Raw genomic sequence first — 25,048 nt, 5'->3', positions numbered from 1 at the left:
AGGCCTCAGGCATTCACTGCCGGCCTCTTACAGAAAAAGCTCGTCCACCCGGCCGGTGTGGCTCACTGGCTGAGCGTTGACCCATGCACCAGAGGTTGCCGGTTCGATTCCCGATCAGGGCACATGCCCAGGTTGTGGGCCCGATCCCCAGTGGGGGCGTGCAGGAGGCGGCCAGTCGATGTTCTCTGTCGTTGATATTTCCGTCTCTCTTCCTCTCCCTCTAAAATCAATAAAGAAAAAAAAAAGCTCACCGGCCCCTGGGAGAGGGGAGCAAACGGTAGTGACACAGGATCCCAGACAAGGGTTCACATCCTGACTCTGCTAGTGCACGGCCACAGGGAAGGGACTTCCAGGCCTCGTTCTCCTCACTGGCAGGATGGGCTCCAAACTGAACCCGAGTCTGAAGACAGCGAGGGCGGGCTGGGGTCAGGACGCAGGGAGTGGAGCGGCAGGCATCTCTCTGAGAGCTGCCGGGGAGGGAGGGTGAGCGCTGCGTCCGCAGACGGAATGAAACAGACACCGTCGCCCTGGGTGCTGCTTCCTCGTGTCCACGTTCTGCGAACACTGGAGGGTCTCCCCATGCCTCCCTGCCGGGATGTCTTCACAGCCACAGAACAAGCACACTTTATGTGGAAAATTCCAGAACAGTCGCTGACAACTGTGCATGCCGCAGGAGGAAGAAAGTACCGATTTCATGTTATACTTTATAGCAGGTAAATCGACCATTTCTAAGCATCTATAATTTAAATTGACCAAATATATAATTTTATGCCACATTGGCTTGTACAGTGAATTTGTTATACTAACATATCATTAGCTCCTACTCATCCTAGTATCATCTCGGGCCTCCACCTCCTCCAGCCTGTCACCACGGCACGGCCGCGCCTCCCCAGGGCCAGCACCCTTGCCGGTTAGGGGCACTTCGTCTCCGCTTCCTTCCAACAGCACTGGACGCTGGAGCAGTTGCCAGAACAGGCTTTGGCCTCAGACTGCCTGGGTTTGAATGTGCTTCTATCACCTCCTAGCTGTGTGACTTAGGACACAGCAATTAGCCTCTCTGAGCCTCGCCTTACTTATCTGTGAAAAGAGGAAAATGAAATCTACTTGGCAGATTTGCCCGGAGATTAAACCAGATAATGTAGGCAAAGTGTCTGGCGCGAGGCAGGCTTTCAATGAATGGAGGTTACTGTCCACCTCACAGCGCCGTGCACCGACTTTCTGCCCACTTGTCCGTCTGCCCCGTGCATTGTGATACCTTGCAGGGAATGGCTATGCATTATTTATGAGAGTGAAGTCGGCTCCCAGAAAACGTTGCCAACTGGAGCATGGGCAGGTGGAGGGATAGGAGGATGGAAGGAAGAAGGGTGGAGAGAGAAAGGGTGGAGGGATGGAAGGGTGGAGGGAGGGAGGGTGGAGGGATGGGAGGGTGGAGGGAAGGAGGGTGGAGAGAGGGAGGGTGGAGGGAGGGAGGATGGAGAGATGGGAGGAGGGATGGGAGGATGGAGGAAGGGAGGGTGGAGGAAGGGAGGGTGGAGGAAGGGAGGAGGGATGGGAGGATGGAGGGATGGGAGGATGAAGGAAGGGAAAGTGGAGGGAAGGAGGGTGGAGGGATGGGAGGGTGGAGGAAGGGAGGGTGGAGGGAGGGAGGAGGGATGGGAGGGTGGAGGGATGGGAGGATGGAGGGATGGGAGGATGAAGGAAGGGAAGGTGGAGGGAAGGAGGGTGGAGGGATGGGAGGGTGGAGGGAGGGAGGAGGGATGGGAGGATGGAGGGAGGGAGAGTTGCGAGGTGAAGCGGAAGAGGAGACATCCCACAGAGAATACCAAGACTTTCAAGTACTTGGCCACCTAAAGGGGTCTGAGGTCCACCGCCCCTGAGTCAGCTGAGACTACTGTCAGGCCCCTTTTCTCCTCACCCCTGGGATGAGGTGGGGGCGTGCAGGGTGAGCGGCCAGAGCCAGCTCTGAATGTCAGACCCCCTGCCAGGCCCCTTGCCCACCCAGAGCCCCTGGCACAGGGAAGGGACTGGTGTCTGAGAACCCTTCTGTGTTGGCCCTGTGAGCGTGCCCCTATAGAGTAGGAGGCTTGGGGACAGCCTTCCAGCCTGACCCTAGAATCTGGATGAGCCCCCATAGCCTTGGGGAAGCTGAGTGGGGTCTGCGGCTGTGCGCCCCAAGGCCCAGAGTCAGGAGGTGTGGGTGAGGCCAGCTCTGCTGCTCACTCAGCAGGACACCTAGCACAGGTGACACCCCAGCCCCCACGCCCACCCCGCCTCCTCACCTGACCAAGCAGCGGTTTCTGGAGCAGTTCCTCAGGGTACGAGTCCTAAGAGATGTGCTGTTAAGAACAAAACATTTTGCTGTCACCGAGTGTGAAGCAACAATTCTCTCTGAGAGTCACTGTCCATTAGGCTGTTAAGGACTCTGTACTGCAATCACCCTGCTGACCAAAAACCACTGTTCACAGCCCTTATACACCGTAGGACGCGCTCTCAAGGGCCCTTGGGGGCAGGTGCCCAGGAGTGTAAGTTCTGCAGGGTTCAGAGGAGGGGAGAGGGCCCTTCACCCTCCGGGGCTCCAACACCTGAGGGCCTCAGTCAGGTCTCGGCCTCACCCCCTCATCCCACAGCCCTCCAGCACCCTCCCCGGCCCCACGCCTCACCGGGACCCGTCCAGTTCCCTAGCTGGTCACGGGTTCCCCCCGCCCTCCCCAGTCCGTTATCCACAGAGGAACGGCTTTGAAAAATGCAAACCAGATCTTGCCACACCCCAACCCTGAGAACCATGCAATGGTGATATAGCTGAGATGTTTGCTGTAAAATTCATGCACTGATGTGCCCGTGGGGGCCTCGCCTTGTGCACCCCGCCCCCTTCAGTCCTCAGCCCCACCCCCTTCCCATAAACACGTTCGTTCCTCAGGCCGCCGAGGCCACTCTTTCCTGTTGTTCTAGTAGAGCCGGCCTTGTGGGTCTTTGACCTGTAGCTTCTTCCAAGATCGCCTCCCCCAAAGCCCCAGCTGGCTCCTCCCCCTGTAGGCGGAGCCCCTCCTCCCCGCAGCCTTCCCTGAGCACCTGGTCTGCGCAGCCGGCCTCACCTCCAGCTGCACATCAGAATCAAAATATGCCAGTGCCAGGCCCCTGCATCCCTCACCCACCACGTCGTCAGAATCTTGGGGGGACTCCCCCCGTGACTAAGGAGCGGCAGCTTTGACACCTGGACCTGTCACACGCCCTGCTCACTGCATTTATCTGAGGGGTTCACTTCTGTGTCTGCAGCTCCCGTGAGAGTGTGGGTCCTTAGGGGGGCTGCGTCCGTGGCATTCACCTGCACCCCGAGCCTGGACCAGTCGCGAGTACCAGCAAGCACTGGGTGTGTATTTGCAGGATGCGGGGAAGGGGGGCGGGGCAGTCTGGAGAGGTAAGGACGGTTCCGTAGAGAAGACAGACCAACTTTGGTCCTGCAACTGGAGGTTTCTGCCCCTTAGAACTGACATCACTGGTTTGGGGGGGTTCCCCCTAAGAATGGATCTTAATCTCCTTCGGGTCAGAAAAGCCCATGGAAGCTGTGAACCGTCTCCCAAGAAAGACACACACACTGCCATCTGGTCAGGGGTCGCGGGGCCGGGAAAGCCAGGAGGTCCTCGCTTCCCCGTGTCCCCTTGCTTGGAGCAGTGGTCCTGACCACTGCACACTGGATTACCCCGGGAACTCTAACACTTGCTGGTGCCTGGGCCCCTCCACCCGAGATGCTGACTTAATTGGTCCAGGGACTCTAATGTGTGAAGCCCGCTGCCCTCTGCTGGGAGGGGGATGCAGGCAGACCTGGGGTCCCCGGTGCAGCAGGGCCCAGCCAGGGACCATTCCCACGAGCTCCCAGCACCTCTGCACCATGGAGGCACACCCCCGAGTCGTGAACCCCAGAGCACTGTCCTCTCTGCAGGCGCCGACCTTTGAGATCAGTGCCTTGTTCAAGGGGCCGGAGAGAGCAAGAGCCTGCAGCCACAGTAAAACCAGAGCTGAGCACGCGGCGGAGGACTGGAGATTCTGGCTGAAGCTCCTCTCTCCGCCTGCTGCCTGTCCCAGCTCACCAGACCTTCCGCAGAGGGAGGTATCGGAACGGAACTCAGACTCACATAGGGACCCTTGGTTCCCTCCCCTGGATCTGCCACCTATCAGCCACATACCCGTGGGGGACACTGCAGAGCTACCTCCCTGTCAGCGAATGGGGACACGACCCCGCCCACCCCACGCTGGTGCGCAGGTGGCCGCAGTCAGGCTAGCACCCAGTAGGGCTTAGTCCGGGCTGGCACCCTGGCCCGCTCCTCCTCCCCCTGCCTGAAATGCCAAATCTGCCACATCTTACCAGCTGTGTGGCCTTGAGCAGTCACTTCACCACTGTGCCTCAGCTTTCCCACCTATAAAACGGACTTAATAATGGGTTTTGTTGAGACTATGTGAGTTAGTATCTGTAAAATGCCTGGCACCCAGTAAATGTCAAATAAATGCTACCGATTACCATGATGATGATTCCTATTCGGAGGTTGTTAGTTTTCACCAAGAGTCTGAAGCCCTCTGAGGGGCTTGATCCGGCCTCCAGATAGGTGCCCAGCCTGGAGGTCAGAGGGTGCCAGCGGGTGACCACTGCTGCTCTGGGGCAAGGGCTTGGGGTGAAGGAAACAGGGCTGGCAGGGCCACCTAAGGAAGGAGGGCCTCTGCCCGCCACCTGGGAGGGGCCTCGGGCTCTGGGCTCTGCCTCGGGACCTGGGGCCTGGAGGTCCAGCCGGTCTGGTGAGTTGTCCAACTAGTCCCCTGGGAGCTCAGTCTATGTCTTGGGTGGAAAGTGGACGCACCTGGCTGCGGGCACCCCACCTGCAAGCCCATTCCTGGCCACCCAGCGCGCCCGTCCTCTGGACTTTGTCCTGGTCGCCCATGAAAAGAGGCTGGTCACAGGTGGCTGTGTTTGTTTTCATGTGTGACAGGTGATGTATTTCCTGAAAACACAGCTGGCTCCGGGGCTGGCTGTCTGAACTCTTCACTATCATATTTTTCAGGCTCTGGCCTTACCCTTTTGGTTGTTGTTAAAACAAAAAAGAAAAACGAAAGTCAAAAAGTTGTTACTCTGGGCAACAGAAAAATGGTGGGGCCATAGGCATGGTTAGGATCTCAAGTTTCCTTCAAGACCAGGGTTTGAATCCCAGCTCTGCTTCTTCCTAGCTGTGCTGTGAGCTGGAGCAAGGGAGTTGGTAAGCCTCTCCGAGCCCAACACCTTGTGTCTACCACGGGGACACCAGCAGGACCCCTGTCTTATAGGATTGTTGGGGGACCAAGGTGAGGTGCATGAAGCTCTTTGGGGAAACTGTCAGTTGCTCAATATAAGTGAGCAAATCCCACCACCGCGGCATCATGGCTTGGAAGAAACAGGTCCAGATCACACCCTCCGAGGAATCATGGGACTTCAGAGCCTCAAGGCCACCTTTCTGTCTCACGGATGCCGAAGCCAAGGCTCCACGAGGAACAGCTCCTGCCGTATGATCCCACCAGCCAGTGTCATAGGCTCCCATTCTCCTGAGGACTCATCACCCTGGAGCTGGGACTGACCCCTGGCATTTGGGGAAGGAGGCCAAGGGTACCGGAGGCACGCAGGCAGCAGCCATACCTGGCCCCACTGTGGCAGAGGAGGGATAGCAACTTAGAGTTTGCATCATGCCACTCCCATTGTTCCTCGTGTAATCGCTCTAGTATCCCACCCTTGAGATATTATTTCCCCACTTAACAGAGGAAAAAACAGACTCAGAGGTTCAGTGGCTTATCTAGGGCCTTATCTAGGGCTAAGCCTTGATTAAAACTCAGGTCTGATTTGAGACCAGAGCTCCTTCTCCCTCACCTGCCACCTAAGGGAATAAGGCAGATGGTGGAGCCTGCCTACCCTACCCTTCTGTACCTCTGTACCTCTGTTTGCCTGGCCCCTCACCCTCTCCCAGCTCTGCAGCTTGACTCTTGGCTTCCTGTCAGGAAGGAACAGATCAGCCCCACCAAATCTGGCCAGGGTGTTCCTTCAATGTGCCTAATGAGGGTGACAGATGTGGCCTTTCCCAGCAGAATTTGCTCTGAAACCCAAACAATGAGCCTGGAGAGCCCTCAGTCTCTGACGGAGGATGTAGCATGGGGCAGAGCAGACGCCTGGCCCCCGCACAGCCAAAGACTCAAGTTGAGGCAGAGCCATAGCCTCTGACCTCTCCTTCTCCATGCCTCCCTTTCTTTACTGTGTTTGGCCTTCTTAGCAGGCAGTTTGAGTCCCATGCAAATCCTGCTCCCTCCCAACACTGGGTTCTAAGGCTCACACACTCAGATTCACAGTGCCAGAGAGGCCTTTGATGTCACCTGTGTCAGGCCCAATTCCTCAGATGAAGAAACTTTGGCCCAGAGAGGATCATGAATCCCCACCCTCATGGGGAAAGCGTGTGCGCAGAGTGTATGGTGGGGACAGGGAAGGAATTGGTTAGAGCCATCAGTGATTCCCCACCTGTTTCACATCATGATACACAGAGAGAAGTACACATTTCTGTTCAGCTCTCTGGGGTGGAAAGACAGAACTTTGCCTGGTCTTAGGTAACTGGCCCAAGGCTCTGTCCCCAAGGGCTAAGGACATATCTCAACACATCTGTAACCCATTTGGGCATATCAATTGAAACTTCCTAACTTAGAGAGATTTAGGAAGATAAGAGGCTGTCCAGGAGTCCCAGATTCCAGGGGCCCTATGAGGACCCAGATTCCCAGGTGGGCTCTAGAGGGAGGAAGAACAATGAGCCAGGTCATAGTAGAAACTTGGAATTGAGAGAGACCTGATTCCAATACCATCTCATAGAGCTGTGTGACCTTTAACAAGTTGCCTACCTACTCTGAGCCTCATCTGTACAATGGGGATATCAGGGTTTGTCCAGGAATATGCAGAAACAGCTTGCCAACCCCCAAAATGTGAGCATGACAGAGACAGAAGGCTGGGAAGAGGTCCTGTTAGTCCCTCCCATGTGTCAGGAGGAGAGTGTGCATGAAGGCTGCCTCCTGAGATGCAGGACACATTCGGGTTCCATAAACTGCCCAGAAAGGCGACCATCACCCAGGACCTTGCAACAAAAGTTGAACAGAGGGAGGACTGATGAATAAAATGAAGATACAGGAAAGCAGCCCCTGGGAGCAGGTTGCATCACCTTATCTCATCTAACACACACCACCCTGGCAGGGAGAGTGTGGCTTCATCATCCCCATTTCGTAAGCAGGACCTCCGGGGCTCAGGAAGATGGCGGCAGGTGTCCTGGTCACAGAGAGAACAGTGGCCCAGCTGAGCTTTATGCTCCAGACCCTCTGATTAGGAGCCCGAGGTCCTCCCTACTTTGTAATTCCGCTTCCTACCATGGAAGGCCGGCGGGGCTGCCTTCCCAGAGGGCTCCCAAGTGACTGTCCCCTGCTCAGAGTTTCCGTCCTGAGCCACCGCCTCTGCAGTTCATCGGTCCCCACTCCAGGTGGGCCCCAAGCTGGACACAGACATGGATGAATGGGACAGTCTCTGCCCCTGGGGAGGGCCCCGTCTGGAGGAGCACAGACATGAAGATAAGCAGTTCCACAGCAACATAATCATGACGCAGCAACACGATTCCAACCAGCCTTCAGCGCTCCCTTTAAGGGACAATGTAGGCTCTTCAGATATTCTCCAATATTTAACGACCAAAGTATTTAATAGCAGCATTTTTGCAGCTACTACTTGCCGGAAATTGTGCCAAGTGCTTCATGTGGCTCAGTTTATCCTTGCAATGACCCTATCAGGAAAGCACTGCTCTTGACCCCATTTTACAGCTGAAGACACTGAGGCTCAGGTCCAAGGCCCAGGGCCAAGGTTATAGCTGATGGAGCTGGGGGCTGAATTCCCACAGTCTAACCAAGAGACCCTGTGCTTTACTGTCATGCTATGCTGCCCACAGACACAGTTATAAATGACAGGGACTAAAATAACCTAACCACGGCCCAGCCTCCAAACCCACCCAACTGAAGATATCCTGCAGCCAGGGGCCAGCCGGAGCAGGTGGCTAGCAAAGGGTTAACATCTGAGCCGAAGCTGGGGTTCCTAAGGGACTGAGGCTGGGTGCTGGGTGTGGGCCCTCAGCAGGGTGATTAGAAAGAAGGAAGGGGATGCTAATCAGGGACCCCACATGGTGGCAGGCTGGCACTTCAGTCACAAATACCCTCCCCCATGTGTCAGGTGGAGACTGGGCTCAGGAAGGAAAAGACAGGGCTGCTGAGATATCACCTCCTCCAAGCAGCCTTCCCAGAATATTCTCCTGCACTGACTCTCACAGAGCCCTACCTGGCAGCCCTAATCATCTCACATGAGTAGTTAGAGTAGTGGGCACCAGATGGATGTGGGTTCAAACGCTGGCTCTGTCCTCCCCTAAGTGTCACATAACTTCTCTGAGCCTCAGTTCCTTATCTATAAAATGGGCTAATACTTCCTAGCTCCCAAGGCTTCGGTTCCCCACACTCCCTGGCCTGAGAGCTGCTTCACAGTACTTGATGGGTACAGGAACAGAGCTCTCTCTCCTGGGTCCTTGGGTAAAAATCCAGAAAACATGGGGCAACTCTAATTCCAAGAGCTTGGAGGTGGGTGGGGTTAGTCTTCCTGGCTGAGACCCAGATGAGGACAGGGCAGGGCAGGCTCTCAGGGGGCTGGGCCTGCTGCCCTTCAGTTCCTCCTTCTCACCTATCTCTTCCCTTCTGCATGTCCCTGTCTGCTGGTGGCTTCCTCTGAGCCCCCCCCCCTGCCCTGTCTCTCCCACTCACATCCCAAGAGCGTCTGAACACGCAGAGTGTCCTAGGCAACCTCACCCGGCACACAGGCCTGGGCTGCAGCCGAGCCAGCCTCCCGGTGGTGGGCAGCCGGCTCCAGGGAAGAGTGGCCAGAGGGATCCATTTCCAGGCAGCGGCAGGGCCCCCGCCCTCTGAGGACAGGATAAAGGGCTGCACCGCCCACATGGCACCTAGAGTCCAAAGCCAAGTGCCCGGCAGGGTGAGGGCCATTTAGCCAGACACCGGGCAGTTGGGACAGGAAAGGGGTAAGGGCAGCACGGCCTGTGGGGGCTCCCAGGGAGAGAGCCCTGGGCCTCAGGTCCTCGGGCATTGCTGAGGACTCAGCCAGCTAGCCACGGGCCTCGGCACCCGCGAGACCCTCCAGGGACGCTGGAGATTCAGAGGGACGCGAATGGGCGAGGGACACTGGTGGGGGTGAAAAGAGATAGGACAGGATGGGAGGGGGGAGTGAGAGGGGCAAAGAGATGAGGAAAGAGGACAGAATGACAGGGAGAGCGGGACAGAGAGACAGATTCCAGGTGAAGGGAGCCTCCCCTGTACCCAGGGCCCTGATCCGGACTGCAGGCCCTCTCTGGTCTTTATGGAAAATTCCCAGGGAGGCCTGAGGCAAAACCTGCCCAAGAATGCGGCCCTGCTGACCCAGGCACCCCCCTCCCCCAGCCCAGGTCCGCTCCCAGACCACTCCCAATGCTCACTCTCACCCTCTAAGAGGAGTGGCCTCCGGGAGGGACCAAGGCCCTCTGGTTCTCACCCACCCCACCCTCCCTCCAGCAGCCGTCAACAAGGGCCCAGCCCCCCTCAGCCCATTCCTCTGGGCTGTGGGCTCCCCCAGATTCTGTGCGCACTGGGCAGAGCCTTGGATGGGACACCCCCTCCCCCAGAGATTTCTGAGCAGGCTGGGTCTTTTGCACCAGAAGGGCTACAGGAGTCACTCACAGGCCCTGAGGGAGCTGAAGCAGGGAAAGGGACTTGACCTCAGCCAGCAGAGGCTTCACCAAAATAAGCACTGAGGTCCCAAGCAGCCCCTGGAACCACCCCCAGCCGGAGCCCTCGGGGTCCCAGGGAGGAAAGAAGAAAGGGACCGTGCCCAGCAGCTCTGCTGCCACCACTCCCCTTCCCTACCCTCAGCCCCCTCTGTGCAGTGCGGATGGGCCCCAGGCCAGCCCCTAAAGCAGGGTGAGCATCTAGGGCCCTCCACCCCGAAGACCTAGGTCTCTGCCACCTCACCTCCTCTCAACCCACTTCCCACTCCACGAGGACTTGCCCCTGGAAGAGGACATTTAGCCAAGAATGTGAGCACCTGCTGAGAGTTGCGGGTGGGGGTGGGTAGAGAGGTCATGAGTCCCAGCTGTGATGCCTCCCCCACGTCCCAGCTCCTTCGGTCCAAGACCCCCACTGCCACTCTGGACCAGGGGCCTCAGCCTTGGTGTTTCGGATGGAAAGCCCAGCTCTGCCCGTTTCAGCTGTGACCTTGGGCAAGTAGTTTCAGCTCCAGGACGTTCCCTCTCTGGGATAACACCAGCCATTCCTGCCTTACAGGGAGATGTAAGGTTAGAGAAACGAAAATGCCATAGCCCTGCCCGGCCGGTGTGGCTCAGTGGTTGAGCGTCGACCCATGCACCAAGAGGCCGCCGGTTTGATTTCTGGTCAGAGCACATGCCCAGGTTGTGGGCCCCATCCCCAGTGGGGGGCATGCAGGAGGCAGCCAACCGATGTTCTCTCTCATCGATGTTTCTGTCTTTCTCTCTCCCTCCCTCTCCCTTCCTCTCTCTCCAAAATCCAGTAAAGAACCTCACACCTGTCAGACTGGCCGCCATCAACAAATCATCAAACAACAAGTGCTGGCGGGGGTGTGGAGAAAAGGGGACTCTAGTACACTGCTGGTGGGAATGCAGACTGGTGCAGCCACTATGGAAAACACTGTGGTGTTATCTCAAAAAATTAAAAATTGAACTGCCATTTGACCCAGTGATCCCACTTCTAGGAATATATCCTAAGAAGCCTGAAACACCAAACAGAAAGAATATATGTACCCCCATGTTTGTAGCAGCACTATTTACAATAGCTAAGATCTGGAAACAGCCCAAATGTCCATCAATAGACAAATGGATAAAAAAACTGTGGTACATATACACAATGGAACACTATGCAGCTGTAAGAAAGAAAGATCTCTTATCCTTTGAGACGACATGGAGGGACCTGGAGAGTATTATCCTAAGCTAAACAAGCCAAGCAGAGAAAGACAAATATCACATGATCTCACTTATTTGTGGAATATAATGAACATAACAGTCTGAGGAACGGGGTAGTCCCAGAGACGTGGAAGTGGGGCACAGATTGACTATCCTCAGAAGAGAGGGTGGTGGGAGAGAGAGAAACCATGGAACTTGTATGCATGTATGCATGAACAATGGACATGGGCAACAAAGCTGGGGACAGGGCGGGGAGGGTGGGGGAGGGGGAGTCGGTGGGGGAAAAAGGAGAAACATCTATAACAAAAATTAATTAATTAAATAAATTTAAAAAAAAACAAGAGGAAAAAAATTTGTTTTTAATGCTGTAGCACAATAAAGGGAAGCAAGGTGATTATTATCACTGCGAGAGTTCTGGGCCAGTGAGCTGCAAGGAGAGGTGTGAACAGAGATGGAAAGGAAATGTGCTCAGTGCTATAGGAAGTGGTAGGGCATGGGGTTCCAGGGGTTCCAAGAACTCTCAGCACAGGGCCCTGTCTGTGGTGACACCTTGGTCTCAGAGAGGCAGGCAGGGCCTCAGGCCTGGTCTGCAGGCAGCACAGGATGAAGAAGCTCAGAGAAGTTGCTTCCGGGGGGGGGGGGGGGTTGCCAGGCCCACAGCCAAGAGCACAACAGCCTGGCGAGCCTCTGGGTGTCCAGAGGGAAAGGATCCAGCTTGCTCTGCAGTAGGAAAGAGGGGATGTAAATGAACCCCTATTGGTGGACTCCCGGTTCCTGAGAGGGGCCCTCGCAGCTTCAGGCCACCTGGATCCCGCCCGACTCATCCAACTACCAGGAAGCCCTGTGTGATCCTGAGAACACTGGAGATAGGTGATCCCCTTCCACAGATCTGGAAACTGAGGCCTAGGAAGGTATCGTGCCCAGGTCACAGCTTGGAACCGGCAGAGTCTGCTTGGAGCTGATCCTGTCCCTCTGTCCAATCCTTCCTCCGTTACCAGCCTAGAGCACCCCTAGCTAGAGCAGATAGCGTTCAGGCCTTAGACCAAGACCCAACCAGACGCCCACTCAAGGGGGCTGGGTGGGTGCAGGTGGATAAAGCCCAAGCGGACTGCAGGGAAGGGGCGGGATCGGCGCTTCCGGAGCTGGAAGCCACCGGATCGGGTCGGTGTTTTGTGCGCTTATCTCCTGAGAGCCGCACAAGAGGTCAGGAGGAGGAAGCCAGGGGGTCAGGGAAGATGAGTGACTTGTCAGGGTCACAAAGTCTGGGAGTCGTCAGCTGTCCCCAGCCCAGGCAGACCCAGGGCTCTGAGCCCTGCCGCCCCGGGAGACCCCGCGCGGGGCTTAAACCCACAGCAGCCACAGCCCTGGCGCTCATGGCCCCCCTGGGGAGTTAACTAACCGGGTCGGCCGGCTCACCCACTGGACAGGCCTGGGACAGCCGAGGCGGCTTGGCCGAGTACCAAGGCTTTCCCGAGGGAAGAAGGTGACTGGAGCTGGGCCTGAAGGAATGAGGAAGACTCGGTCCGGTCAGGAGACAGGGAGGAGGTGCGGGCACTCGGGCAGAACCGCAAGGCCCGGGCACCGAGGTCTGAGAGTCTGAAAAATTCAGTACTGTAACTCAGAGGGCAAGCCCAGGTCGCAGGCGAAGCCAGGGGCTGAGGTGGGAGGGGGAGAGGTGCTGGACCTCCCTTCCCCCACCCCCAGGGGTCTCGACCGTCCAGGCTAAGGCAGGAGCTGACAACAGGGACAGCCTGGACCACCCTATCTCGCCTCCCCAGGTTCCTGGCCCGGAGCAAGGATCTCAGGCCACCGTTCCTGGAGATCTGGGCCCCTTGCACCCAAGACCCCATCTGCGCCAGCCCAAATGAGAGCCCTGGGACCCCTAATCCCCAGGCTGAGAACAGGGAGGAGCCCGGAGTTCTCCCTCCTTACTTAGGAGGCGGGTGGAGTGAGAGACTGAGCTCAAGATGGGGAGCAAAGAAAACATGGGCGTAAATCTTGGTTCCAGCCCTTCGTTAGCTGTAGGATGCGGCATCTCACTGACAGCCTCTGTCATCATCTGCAAAATGGGCTCAGTGAGAATACCTTCCCTGCCTATTTCACAGGTGCTGGGAGGCCTGCAGGACTGAGTATGGGGGAAAATGTCCACTGCCAACAGCTATAAAGCATGAGGTGTCATTATGCGAAGTGAAGACTTGGATGCCTCAAGCATGGGAGTGACTTGCCCAAGGTCACACAGCCAGGTGGCAGCAGAGCTCAATTTAACTGGGTCTCCTGATGGCTTGGCCAGGGCCTTCCCACTGCAAGACCCCCCCCCCCCCAAAGCAGGGGAGCCCTGCCCCTGGGGCTGACCCTCTTTGCATGGGTGGTGAGTGGAGCCTCCCCCACATCCTAGCTCCTTCGGCCCAAGATTCCCCGCCAGTCTGGACCAGGGGACTCAGCCTTGGAGTTTGGGATGGAAAGCCCAGCTCTGCCCCTGTTAGCTGTGACCTTCAGTAAGTAGTTTCAACTCCAGGACCCTCAGTTTCCTCATTGGTAAATGGGGGCAGATAATCACCGCTAGGTCTGATGGGAGGTTGAGCTGACATCATGGCTGCCAAGTACCCAGGGCAGGGGCTGGCACATATTAGATGCTCAACAGATGAGAGTTCTCTCCTCGCCCTTGGCTGTGCCTGCCAGGCGGCTCCCAGGCTCGGCAGGAGAAAGTTTCCATCCTCCCGGAAAACCTGCCCAGAACAATAACTGGGAACATAAACTGGCTGGAGGACACAAGATCTTGGAAGATCACGTTACTGAATGGCTAGTGGCGGTGGTGGAGGGAGGTAAAAAGTAGAGCAAGAGCTAGGCTCAGAGACAGTGAGGGGGAACCTGCCTTCCCAGCCCCCTCACTTGGGGTCCCCTGGGGCAGCACCATGTTCAAGAAAGATGCCTCTGCCCCTCCACTGGACCCGCACAGGAGAAGCCCAGAGTGGGTGAGGGGAGGGGAGGTTTCTTTCTTACAATTGCATCAGTGTTGTTTTTTGGTTTTTTTTGTTTGTTTGTTTATCCTCACCTGAGGATATTCTTCCATTTTTTGTACAGATAGAGTGGGAGGGAGAGAGAGGAAGGGAGAGAGAGAGAGAAACATCGACGTGAAGGGACACATCGAGTGGCTGCCACCCGCACGACCAACCAGGGCCGGGGACAAACTGCAACCAAAGTACGTGCCCTTAGCGGGAACCGAACCCAGGTCTCTCTGGACCGCAGGCCGACGCTCTAACCGCTGAGCCAAACTGGCCAGGGCTGCATCAGTGTTCTTGCTGGTTTTTAGGGCACACCCGGTCACCTGCCAGAGCCTCAGTTTTCCTTTCTGTAAAATAGGGATGGTGCTAATCATCTTATCCTCCTGCACATAAATATATACAGAGCACACATGGGAGGAAGGTAATGAGATGCAGGCGGGGGAAGGGAGCTCAGGCCTCACATGAGGCTTTACCAAACAGGGCAAGGTTCCTACTGTCAGCAGCACCAGGAGCCAAAATTCAGCGCACAGACCCCCACCCCACCCCATTCCACTACTCCATTGGTTCTCAAAGTGTGGTCCCCAGAGCAGCAGGAACATCTCCTGGGAACGTGTTAGCAATGCACATTCCCGGGCTGCCCCCCAAACCAACACCATCAGAAACGCTGGGGGTACAGTCCGCTCTTTAACAAACCATCCAGGCGACTGACATACGTCAAAGTTTGAGAAGCACGGCGCCAGCCCAAGACCCGCCTCCTACTCCAGAGAAACTTCCTCCCACAGATTCATCTCCCCATTCCCTGGCTCCCAGAGGCTGCTGGGGAAGAAGGAGTCACCATGAAGAGAGGTCATTAAACAGTAAAGAGATCCCATAATTAGTTAATGACACCACCGGCTCCTGGAGAGGAGGGTCAAAAGTCAGACTACATTTGAGGAGTAAAAGCTCCCCTATATGTCTGTCTTTCTCTTTCCATCTCTTTTACACACACACACACACACACACCAGGAATCTGTCCCCTTGCTTCTGTGGGTCTGCTACTAGCACTGAAAGGCACGGTCTGTCCCTCCCCGCAAAGGGGCTGAAGCTAAATGCAGTGGTACATTCTGGTGGGGGTCAGAGAAAGGGCTTTTCCCTGAGAATCTGGCCCTCAGACCTTGAGTTTAAAGACACCTGACTAGAAAGCCGCTTCTAGGAATTCACTCCGTGGAGAGCTGAGCACAGAAGATATGTCTGGACAAGGTGATCACTACAGCGATGTGGATACTAATAAAAAATTCAAACTGGCCTGAATGTGCAACAGCAGGGGAGCACTTAACTGGGTCACAGTAGATCTGTGTGGCACGCACAGTAGACAGAGAAACATGCTGTGGAAGAGGACTGAATAACGTCAAAAACTCCTCCCTTAGTGTTTACTGAAATGCGGCATTACAGGAAGTGGTTCATATGATATGACCCCAGGCACACACACGTGGGTGTGTGTGTTCACCCTACGTATCTCTGAACGGTTATTTCCTCCTTTGCAACTGTTCTTTACCCAGCAAATTTTTCCACAAAAACCATTTCTTCAATAATTAGAAAGTTATTCTTTAAGTGCCCATTTGGTTCAGGTAGAGATGAAGTTGTTTTAAAAGTTGACAGAAACGTCTTTTTTCTACATCAGAGTCACTGGCCTGGGACGGCCCTGGTTACAAGGGAGACTTGGTCCTCTCAGAGAGTATCCTATATTCCACATGGTCCCAACAAGCATGGTCAGGATCAACGAGTGGAAGCTAAGGGAGAGTGAGTTGGCTCAAATTCTAGACCATAGTTTTAAAGAGTTAGATCTGTCCAGAGAAGAAAGGTAGTGAGCTTTCCAAGCCTTCATCTGTGTAAGCAAACACAGATGCTTTCCATGGGATTAGACTGGGTAGGTGGATTGATTCAATGAACTCTAGAGCGGCTCACAAAACCACGATCCTGGTAAATCCAGTCACAAGCACCCAACTTGGCCCTCAACTCTAAGCCAAGAGCACTCAGGTCCAGGCTGGGCTCACACCATCTGATCAAGGACTAAGCCCACAGAGGCCCAAGGCCTTTCTAAACCCCAGAGCTCCCAACAGCCCTGGAAATCACTTTCATTCCAGATCAGGGACCTCACTCTTTGTCATTTCCCCAAAGGAGTGACAAGAACAGCTTTCGCTCATCATTATCATCCATAGCAGCCTCTGGTGTGTATGAAGGATCCATTCAACCCACCACTAAGCATTTTACCTACACTAATTATTTCATTTAATCCCCATGCAAGACCACAAGAGAGGTACCATTATCATTCTCCATTTCACAGGTAAGGAAACCAAGACTCTAAGAGGCTGCAAAACTTGCCCAAAGATGAGCAGATAGTGGGAGGAAGAGCTGGGCCAACATCAAGTCCCAAGAAGCTGGAAGAAGCCCAGGCTGTAAATAGAACCCCAGTGGTCCCCTACAAGCAGCCTGACCCCCCCCCCCACCTCCTGGGGGGAGGGGAGTTTCTGATATGCACAAAGTTTGAGAAGCATGACACCATGCCATACAGTCTCCTGGCAAAAATAAAACAAAAGACCCTCTGCTAGACTCTACCAGAACAGGGTGTGGGGCAGAGAGAACAGGAATCTGAGAGGCTTTTTGGAAAACACCAGATGACACATCCTTCCTGACCTGTCACATCTCTGCTGCATATTCAGAGAGGTCAGAGGTTAGGGAGGTCGGATGCCTAGTGACCTAAGGCCTAACCACTCACTCACTTGCCACAGAAACACACAAATCAAATAGAAATAGAGTTTCTATTTCCACTGTACAAGATGATGTCTCATCAGGTCCTAATTGCAACAACATTCTAATATTCCATCTCCTAAGACAGCGAGTGGGAGAGTGATTTTCCAACCACAGTAGTAGAATTACTCATTGTTATCCTTATCAGCAATGATAAATTAACACTTATTGAGTGCCTACTGCATACCCAGTATCATTCCAAGTGCCTTATATTTATGAGGGGGAACACATATTCCCCTCTCCACCATTTTTCCTTGACCAGGGACATGTACTGGGAGAACACCTCTGGTCTCGCCCCGCCCCCTTCACACCGGGACCAACAGTGGCTTATCTGATTGGCTCGCCTGGGAGACACACTGGGCATGCTCAGCAGGGCCCCGCCTCTGGCAGAACCAAGCTGCCTGCTGGAGCTCCATCTGGGCTCCTCTCCGCTCCTACCACCTGCTCCTGCAGCGAGCCTGGCAGCTGCCCAGCACCGCCTGTGAAGGGACGGGCAACTCTGCCAGTGCTAGGAGGACGCTTAGCAAGCCCTCTGGGTCCCGGATCCAAAACCACGTTTTCCGGCCGGCCCTCTCGGTAATGATGCTAACGTTTGGCATTCCAGTCTCTGTCAACCGTCTTCTTTTCACTTTTCAAATTCAGGAGGAAAAAAGAGGTTCCTTCTAAAACCGTAACATGTTTCAAGCTCCTTTAACCCTCACAACACCCCCCTGAATTAGGTATTATTATTTTCCCTAATTTTGACATGAGGAAATTAAGCCAGCTGGCGTTAACGACTGTTGAAAGGTTTTCTAAACACCGTGCAACACTCGGGGTGTGTCCACCACAGTGGAAACTGGTGAGACTCCCCTCCATATCAGACTCTTGTCTCCTGGCATCTGAGGCTGGCGGCCAAAGCCACTCCTTCCGCAGACATTCCCTCAGTCTTCTGTGGCTTGACAAATTGACATTCATTTCAAACCAACACCCCACCCCCTTTTGAAAAATATATGCTTTATTAACAACAACAAAAAGCTCAATATGATCCCAAGTTCACATAATACATTTTTGTTTAAAGAAGTATTGTAAGGGTTTTTTTTTTTTTTGATAGCTTTATTGTGTGTTCTTTCCTAAGCATAAAAATAATATGGGCTTACTACAAGATTCAGAAAATAGGGGAAAGTAAAAAAATAAATAAATAAAGGTCTGTAATCTGATCTATATAATCTCACTATTATGTGTACATTTAAATGGGTTTATCTATTTCCTGGCCTTGTTGAGCAGTCGTGGGGGTTGGGGCAGCTCGGCCATCCTGTGTCGGCAGGATCTCCACGGCAGCGCCTGCGCCTGCCCACCCACAGGGCTGTCTCAGTGCAGGAGAATGGGCCAAGCACCCAGAAGTCCTTCCGATGAATAAAACCCTGCAGGTGCCCGCTGTGACATCACACGTGCCTCGCTTACAAACACCCAGTGTAGCAAATGCAGGATAACAGTTACAGTTTTGCAGCCCACCAAGGGCTGTAACTTGCCCGAGAGCACCTGGCAAGTAAACGATGAGCTGGGATGAAAAACCAGGTCTTCTGATCCCCAGACTTAAGCTATTGGCCAAGTATTTTTGCCCCCAAAGACTTAAATCCTGCTCCCTATTAATAATAGCCAAACTACCAAAACCAGCTTGTACACATATAGCACTTACTCTGTGCCAGGTACAGAGTAAGTAAATGCTTCACATACATTAATTCATATCATTCTCAAACAACTCTATGAGGTAAGTACTATTATCGTCTCCAGTTTAGATGCTAAAACTGATACACAGAGAGGTTAAAACACTTGCCAAAGGTCACACCCAGCAGCTAAATAGCAGAGGTGGGGATTATTTACTGGCAGTTTGGTTCCAGAGTCGGTGGCATTGCCTATGGTTCCTTCTCCACTCTGCTGGGCCAAGCCAGCTGGACCCCAGGCAGGCTTCCGGAGCACTTGCTGCCTGAAGAGCAAGAAAACCAGCCTAGAGGGTCACCGCCCCAAGAAAGGTCACTCCAGCTCCCCAGCAGAGCCAGCATCTGAGGCCAGGCCTAAAGCCCAGCCTCCAGCACTTTGTCCACTCCTCTGCACTGGCTCCGTGAGCCTAGGACCAGAATTCTCAACAACTTCCATCCCGGACCACCTTCAACATACCAGGGAAAGTCCGGGGTGAGGCCCAAAGAAGGGGCAGAAGCCCGACTACAGGGAAAGAAGACAGAGGAAAGCGGAGGTGCTTCTCAGAGATCCCCACTGCGTGTCTGGAGGCATAATATCAGGGGTGGGCTTCCTGGAGGAACGGGCCTCCCAATCCCCCAGCACTGAGCCCATGCCCTCGCAGGGCAGCAGCACCTTCCACAAATAACTGCTGAGTTGAAGGTGCCTTTTTTGGCTGAGTCAGGGTTCACTAAGGGCCATAGTGGCCCCTCAACAGGCTGGGCCAGGAGGAAGTCGGGCTGTTCCCCTCTTAGGAGGGAAAAGGTCAGGCCTCACGAGGGAAACTGAAACAAGTGAAGAAATCCCAGGCCAGCAAACCATTCCCACCTCCCAGGACCTAGGTTCCAGGAGCCAGGTGGGCAGACCTGAGGGCAAGGCAGGGGCATCCAGACTCAGCTTCCAGGCTTCACCTTTGCCAAGGAGTCACCAAGGATCTGGCACCAAGCTGGGTGCTGCTGGGCTGTCCCAAGGAGAATCACTTATTCATTCAACCATCATTTCCCGAGTGCCTGCTGTGTGCCAGGCCTTGAGCCAGAAGTCAAGGATGCAGGGACAGACAGGGCAGTCCCTGCCTGGGGGTGGTTTGCGGAGGCACTCGGTATAGCACAAAACAGCAACAAAGAGGAAAGTACTCAGTGTACATAGCACAGAGAAGGGGCGCTGGAGAAAGTTTGCCATTGACGTTCAGACCTACTTCCCCTCAGGAAGCTTACAGTCATGTTCGGGAGACCCAGCCACTCCCAGCAACAGCCAGAAGCAACTAGCGTCTTACCCACACTTCTGTTGGAGAGGCACAGAGGGCCCTTGCAGAAGGCAGGTGCTCTGGGTAATGTACCTGGTGGCCTGACAAACAGCCTGGTACAAGCTTTGAAAGATGGGCCAGAGGCAGAAAAGAACAGCCGCTCTCATTTATGGAGTATTCACTGTGTGCTAGGTATAAAATTACTTTCGATTACATCTTTTTGTTTTATCTCACGTTCCCCTGTGAGGTCATTACCATGATTATCCTTAATTTTCAGAGTCAGAAACCAAGGCTCAGAAAGGGTCACATAGCTAGCCACCATGCTACACCATGTCCCTAATCTGCAGGCAGGCAGAAGGTAGGCAAGGGTGCTCCGGGTGGAGGATGAGCAAGGGGAAGGAGGTGGGACCTATTATTGTACGTTTGAGAGGAGTTTCCCACTGCCACCATATACTGAGGGCCTGTGTTGTGGATGTAAGTATCTGCACATACACACCTGCATGCGCATGCATGTGTGCTCACATGCACCCTACTTTACAAACGACAGATCCTGGGAGCCAAGTAGAGACTAGGCCGTTAGCAGAACAGGAAAGGGAAGCCCAGAGAGGAGAAGGAATTTATGCAAGTGCACACAGCCTGTACACAGAGGAGTTGGAACTAACTTCAAGAACTAGAGTACAGGCCTCTTCCGTCCCCTCAGCTGCTTACCATGTCAGCACAGGGTGAATCAGCTGCTGACAGGAAAACCACGGTGTAGGGGGAACCCCGGGGTTGAGTCAGGAGCGAGCCAGACCCCAGACACCAACTGGTCTGTGGCTGGCCTCCTCCTCACAGGCAGCATCAGTGGCGAGGGGAAGGGGGAAACACATACCACACCACTTGTTTACCTCTGGACTTCCCTCCTGGCTCCATGGAGCCAGGTTTACAGGAGGGGAAGTGCTGGGCAGGGCAGTTCCTGCTGAGATTAAACCAGCCCTTCACCCCTGGTCCCTCCTTGTCCCACAGAGGGACCCAGACCCTTCCCCTCCTTCTGCCTCTCCCAGAGCCAACTCCGGAGGGTTTAATGCTCTTGATTACACCATAATCGCCCGCTCTGACGTTCTCATGGGGTGGAGGAAGTGGGTATGGCAGTTTGGAGCAAGGGGTCAAGGCCACACCAAAACCAGGGGGTGCCAGCTGACTCTAGAAGGGTCAAATCCAAAGGAATGCTCAAGGCTTGGGTCTGCACAGCCCTGTGCCTGGCGGGACTGTCTGGTCCTCAGGGAAAATGAGCTGGGTCGTGTCAGGGGTGGAGGGGAAATTGAGAGGAGAAGCTTCCATTTAGTGGCTTAAAAGTCTGAGGCCTCAAGAGAGAGGGGACTGCCCCACATGGCAGAAACTTCAGAGGAGACTGGGAGAACCAAAATCCACCCCCACACATAGGAAATTTGTGCCCCTAGTGGCTAACCTCTGACTCAGGACCTTCCTGGGCCAGGGCCAGGAAGGGGAGAGACACAGGCACTTCTCCCCATCCAGCCTGCTCCCAAACCCACTGCTGACTGGCTGCAGCTCTGCCACTTGGCCCAGATGCCTCCCGTCATGGCACACACGGAGCCTCCTTGGGTGGCTCCCTCTCTATCACTCTGTAGCACTCATCATTCTCCCCAGCATTCCCCTGCCCACCCAATCCAGCACCTTCCTGAGCCCCTGCCATGCACCATGATCCAGCCTGGGTGGAGAACAGAAAGAAACACGGGGCATACACTGGGACACTCTCACCAATCCCTTGTCACCCTGGGTCCCTCCCACCCCTGATGGTACCTTTTCTATCCCTGCTGCAGATATCCCCAGTGCCCCCAGGCCCCTCCTTCCCCATCGCCACTGCCATCAGTTCATTATCCCTTGGCCACTGGGCCACCCACTCCAGCGCATCTGGCAGACTGCCTTTCCTAAAGTGCCTCTGACGGCATCACTCCCATGCTCAAACACCTTCAGTGGCTCTCACTTTCTGCAAGTCAAATCTAAACCTCTCACCTTGGCATTCAAGGCCCTCCATGAGTTGATCCAACTTACCATTCCCCCTTCACATCCTTGCACAGTCCTAACCCTTCAGCTGGACTGACCAACCCAGAGCCTTAAAATCTCCATGAACACTGACCTCCTTGCCTTTGCCCAGACCAGTGGTTCTCAACCTTCCTAATGCTGTGACCGTTTAATACAGTTCCTCATGTTGTGGTGACCCCCAACCATAAAATTATTTTCATTGTTACTTCATAACTGTAATTTTCCTACTGTTATGTCTTAGGCGACCCCTGTGAAAGGGTCGTTCGACCCCCCAAAGGGGTCGCGACCAACAGGTTGAGACCACTGGCCTGGACATTTTCCTCTGCCCCAAACACTGTCTTCCTTGTGGCTGCTGAAACCCTCCCAATCCCTAAGTCCTACCCAAACTCCATCTCTTCCCTGAAGCTTTCCTGAAGATCTCTCTAATCCTTTCTTCATTTATCTCCTATTAGAGTCACTGGTATCCTTGTCTTAGTTCCTTCCCAGACAGTAAGGAACTCAGGATGGAATCAATGTGTCACTCTTCATTCATCATGTGGGGAAGAGAGTAGTGAGGAGACTTTCCAGTAGATACTTACTAAGCACTGTTTGAAACCAATATCTGCCCCCACAGGCACCACCTACTGACCTCTCCATCCCCGCCATTCCAAACTCTAGTCTTAGTAACTCAGATCCTTGGAGAGGGGAGTCTGTGGCCCCAAGTTGATCCAAGTGCAATCAGGTAGAAAGTCCTGATCAAATCTCACCAACTATAAGAAGTGCCCTCATTCCCTGCCCTGTTTTCTCTAGTGTCTCACTTCTAAGTACCACCTTCACCCTATTCTCTCTCTCTCTCTCTCTCTCTCTCTTTCTCTCTCTCTCTTTCTCTCTCTCTCTCCCTCCCTCCATCCCTCCCTCCTCCATTTAGTGCAGTGGTCAATCAGACTCTGTATCATAGTACTTCCCAGGTGGTTCCAAAGTGTAGGGCTCATCTCCCCAGGAGATGCAGGAAGCTGGCACGCAGCATTCCCAGTCTCCTCCAGTGCCAATCCCTCATCAAATAGATAACAGGTGTCCACAGTGCCCCTCACCTCCACCCCAGGCCAAGTATACAACAGAAGAGCTGGATTCCAGCCACCAGAGCAGTACAGACCCATGAAATCTCGTCTGGCCTGGAGCCCTGGGTCTGAGTTATCCTCTCCAGTAGGAGCATGGTGGGGATGGGGAGTCCTCAATGTCAACAACTCAGAATGAAGGCAGAGACCAGGTCTGGCTAGTTCACCTCTGAAACAACACCTAACATATAATAGGTGCTCAGTATACATTTTCATGTTTATTTCATTGGACACCGAAGCAATATTACAGAAAACTCAACCGCTCTTTGGTCCATCTGAACCTCAGTCCTGAAATGGACAAAGTGATGCTGGTGGCAGGTGGCAATTTCTGGCTCTCACGGGGTCAGAAGGGGATGCAGCCAATCCCTGACCCTACAAAAACAGGCTCATTCCGAGGCAGAAAGCCAGCCCACCACCTGCCCATCCACATCAGAGCAGCTGGCATATAATGAGGCCTCAGTGAGTGCCTGGTGCCTTGCTAAGCACTGTATACACATTATTCCATTAAGTCCTCACTACTGCCATTGGGTATTGTCATAACCCCCATTTTACAGATGAGGAAACTGAAGGGGGAGTGGAATCCAAGTCAGTTTGGTCCCAAAGCCCAAGCCCCTGATCAGTGATCTAGGCTGCCCAACTACAATGGCCTGGCACAGAGCACTCACAACCACCAAAGACAGAAACCTCCAGACCCAGGAACTAACCCTGGGCATGCAACAAGAGCCCTCAGCCCTGGGCTTGACTCTGGGTTCAAAGTTTGGCCGGGTTTTCCCTTCTCTTCACCACATGAGAACTTGTTCCCTGCTTTCTGCCCTGGGCCCCCCCGCCCCCCCTCCGGGCCAACTCACCTGGGAAAGCCCTTGGAGGGGGACAAAAGCCCCGTTGAGTTTCCGAGGCAAAGTCAACTCTGGGCTCTCAGAATTGGGGGGAAGGGGAGGGGAGACTGAAACCTCCCTGACTTGGGCTCCATTGCCCCTGGGCTTGTGGGTTCAAGCCCCACTTGAGCAACTAGTGTGACCTTTAAAGCAATTTGCTTCATGCTCACGGAGACTTTGCTTTGCTCAGTGCCACTCTGCGGGCAGAGAAACTGCGGTCTGGGCAGCGTGATCTGAATATCTGTGGCTGAACTGCAGTTGGCTCTCACCTGCCAGCCCTCAACTTCCGGGGTTTTAGTGAGAAAGGGCAACCGTGAAGTTCACCTGGTTCGACCTCCTTTTACTAGAACCCCAGAGGTCCAGAGCCCGGGGGACGGGAGCGGGAGGACAGCCCGGGGTCACACAGCTGGCGCATGACGGAGCTGGAGAACTGGGCTTCAGGACTCGGGAACTTAAGCTCCTGCTCACCCACCATCTGCCTTCGTGGCCCAATCTGTCACTTGTTCCGAGAAAGCTGCCCAAGCGCGCTCTGTAAGTGGTGGTGAAAACTAACTTCACCACTAGTTGTCCGGCTGGCCTCCCCCTGCCTCCCGGCCCCTTCTCACCTGCAGGTTCTGCGTTTTACTGCAAGTCTGGCGTCGCACCTCGGGCCCCAGTCAGCGTCCAACTGCGCAGCACCGGGCTCAGCCGCTCGAACCCCTCCCGGCGGTCCTCGGAGAAAGCAACTGCTTCGGCCAAGCCCCGCCCCCGCGTGAGAACACGCCCTAAACACGCCCACTGGCTTCCAGACGCGAGTCCGCCAGCCCCGCCCCCGAGCGCTGCAGGAATGTAGCCGGGCTCCCGGCTCGATAAGGCTCCGCCCACCACGGCCTCGCTACTCTAACCCCGCCAGCCTCGCCGAGAGCCTTGCTGGGGGTGGGGCCGAGCCCCTTGCCCCGCCCCGCTATGGCCACCCAATCAATCCCGCCAGCCCCGCTCCCAGGCACGCAGAGGATGCGGTCCGGGCCTGAGCCCGCCTGCGCAGCTCTGTCCTCTGTGCCCCTCCAGCTCCCAGCCCTGCAGGGGTAAAGCCTGAGTCCCCGCCTGGCGGGGCTCCGCGCTCGAGCCCTGCCGGGTGGGAAGCCCCACTCACAAAGCTCCCTAACTGTCCCGTCCCTCCTCCGCTTGCCCGGTCTTCTCACCGCCCCGCCTCCGTCCCCACCTACCCTGGTCCCAGACCCTCCTAGGAGGAGGCCTCGCTCCA

General features: G+C 54.8%; 1 protein-coding gene across 3 annotated transcripts in view; it reads right to left on the bottom strand.

Annotated features, from left to right (window-relative positions):
• CD82 (CD82 molecule) overlaps positions 1 to 24,529 on the bottom strand; it is a 51,759-nt gene extending 27,230 nt beyond the window's left edge. The window contains exons 1-2 of one of the 3 annotated variants that reach the window (XM_036257694.1): positions 24,411 to 24,529; positions 2,280 to 2,336 (exon numbers count right to left, since the gene is read on the bottom strand). Coding sequence is in view for 1 of the 3 variants with exons in the window: in XM_036257692.1 (XP_036113585.1) it covers positions 808 to 814 (7 nt within the window). In the remaining 2 variants the exon portion in view is untranslated. Of the gene's footprint in view, positions 1 to 807; positions 1,080 to 2,279; positions 2,337 to 24,410 lie in introns of those variants that run through there. The other 2 variants (XM_036257695.1, XM_036257692.1) reach the window with 2 other exon arrangements.
• Positions 24,530 to 25,048: the final 519 nt, after the last annotated feature.

The sequence above is a fragment of the Molossus molossus genome, unplaced genomic scaffold (genome assembly GCF_014108415.1).
Source record: "Molossus molossus isolate mMolMol1 unplaced genomic scaffold, mMolMol1.p scaffold_m16_p_13, whole genome shotgun sequence".
NCBI lineage: Eukaryota > Metazoa > Chordata > Mammalia > Chiroptera > Molossidae > Molossus > Molossus molossus.
The sequence above is the reverse complement of the archived record's forward strand: the minus strand, read 5'-3'. Positions and strand labels throughout refer to the sequence as shown.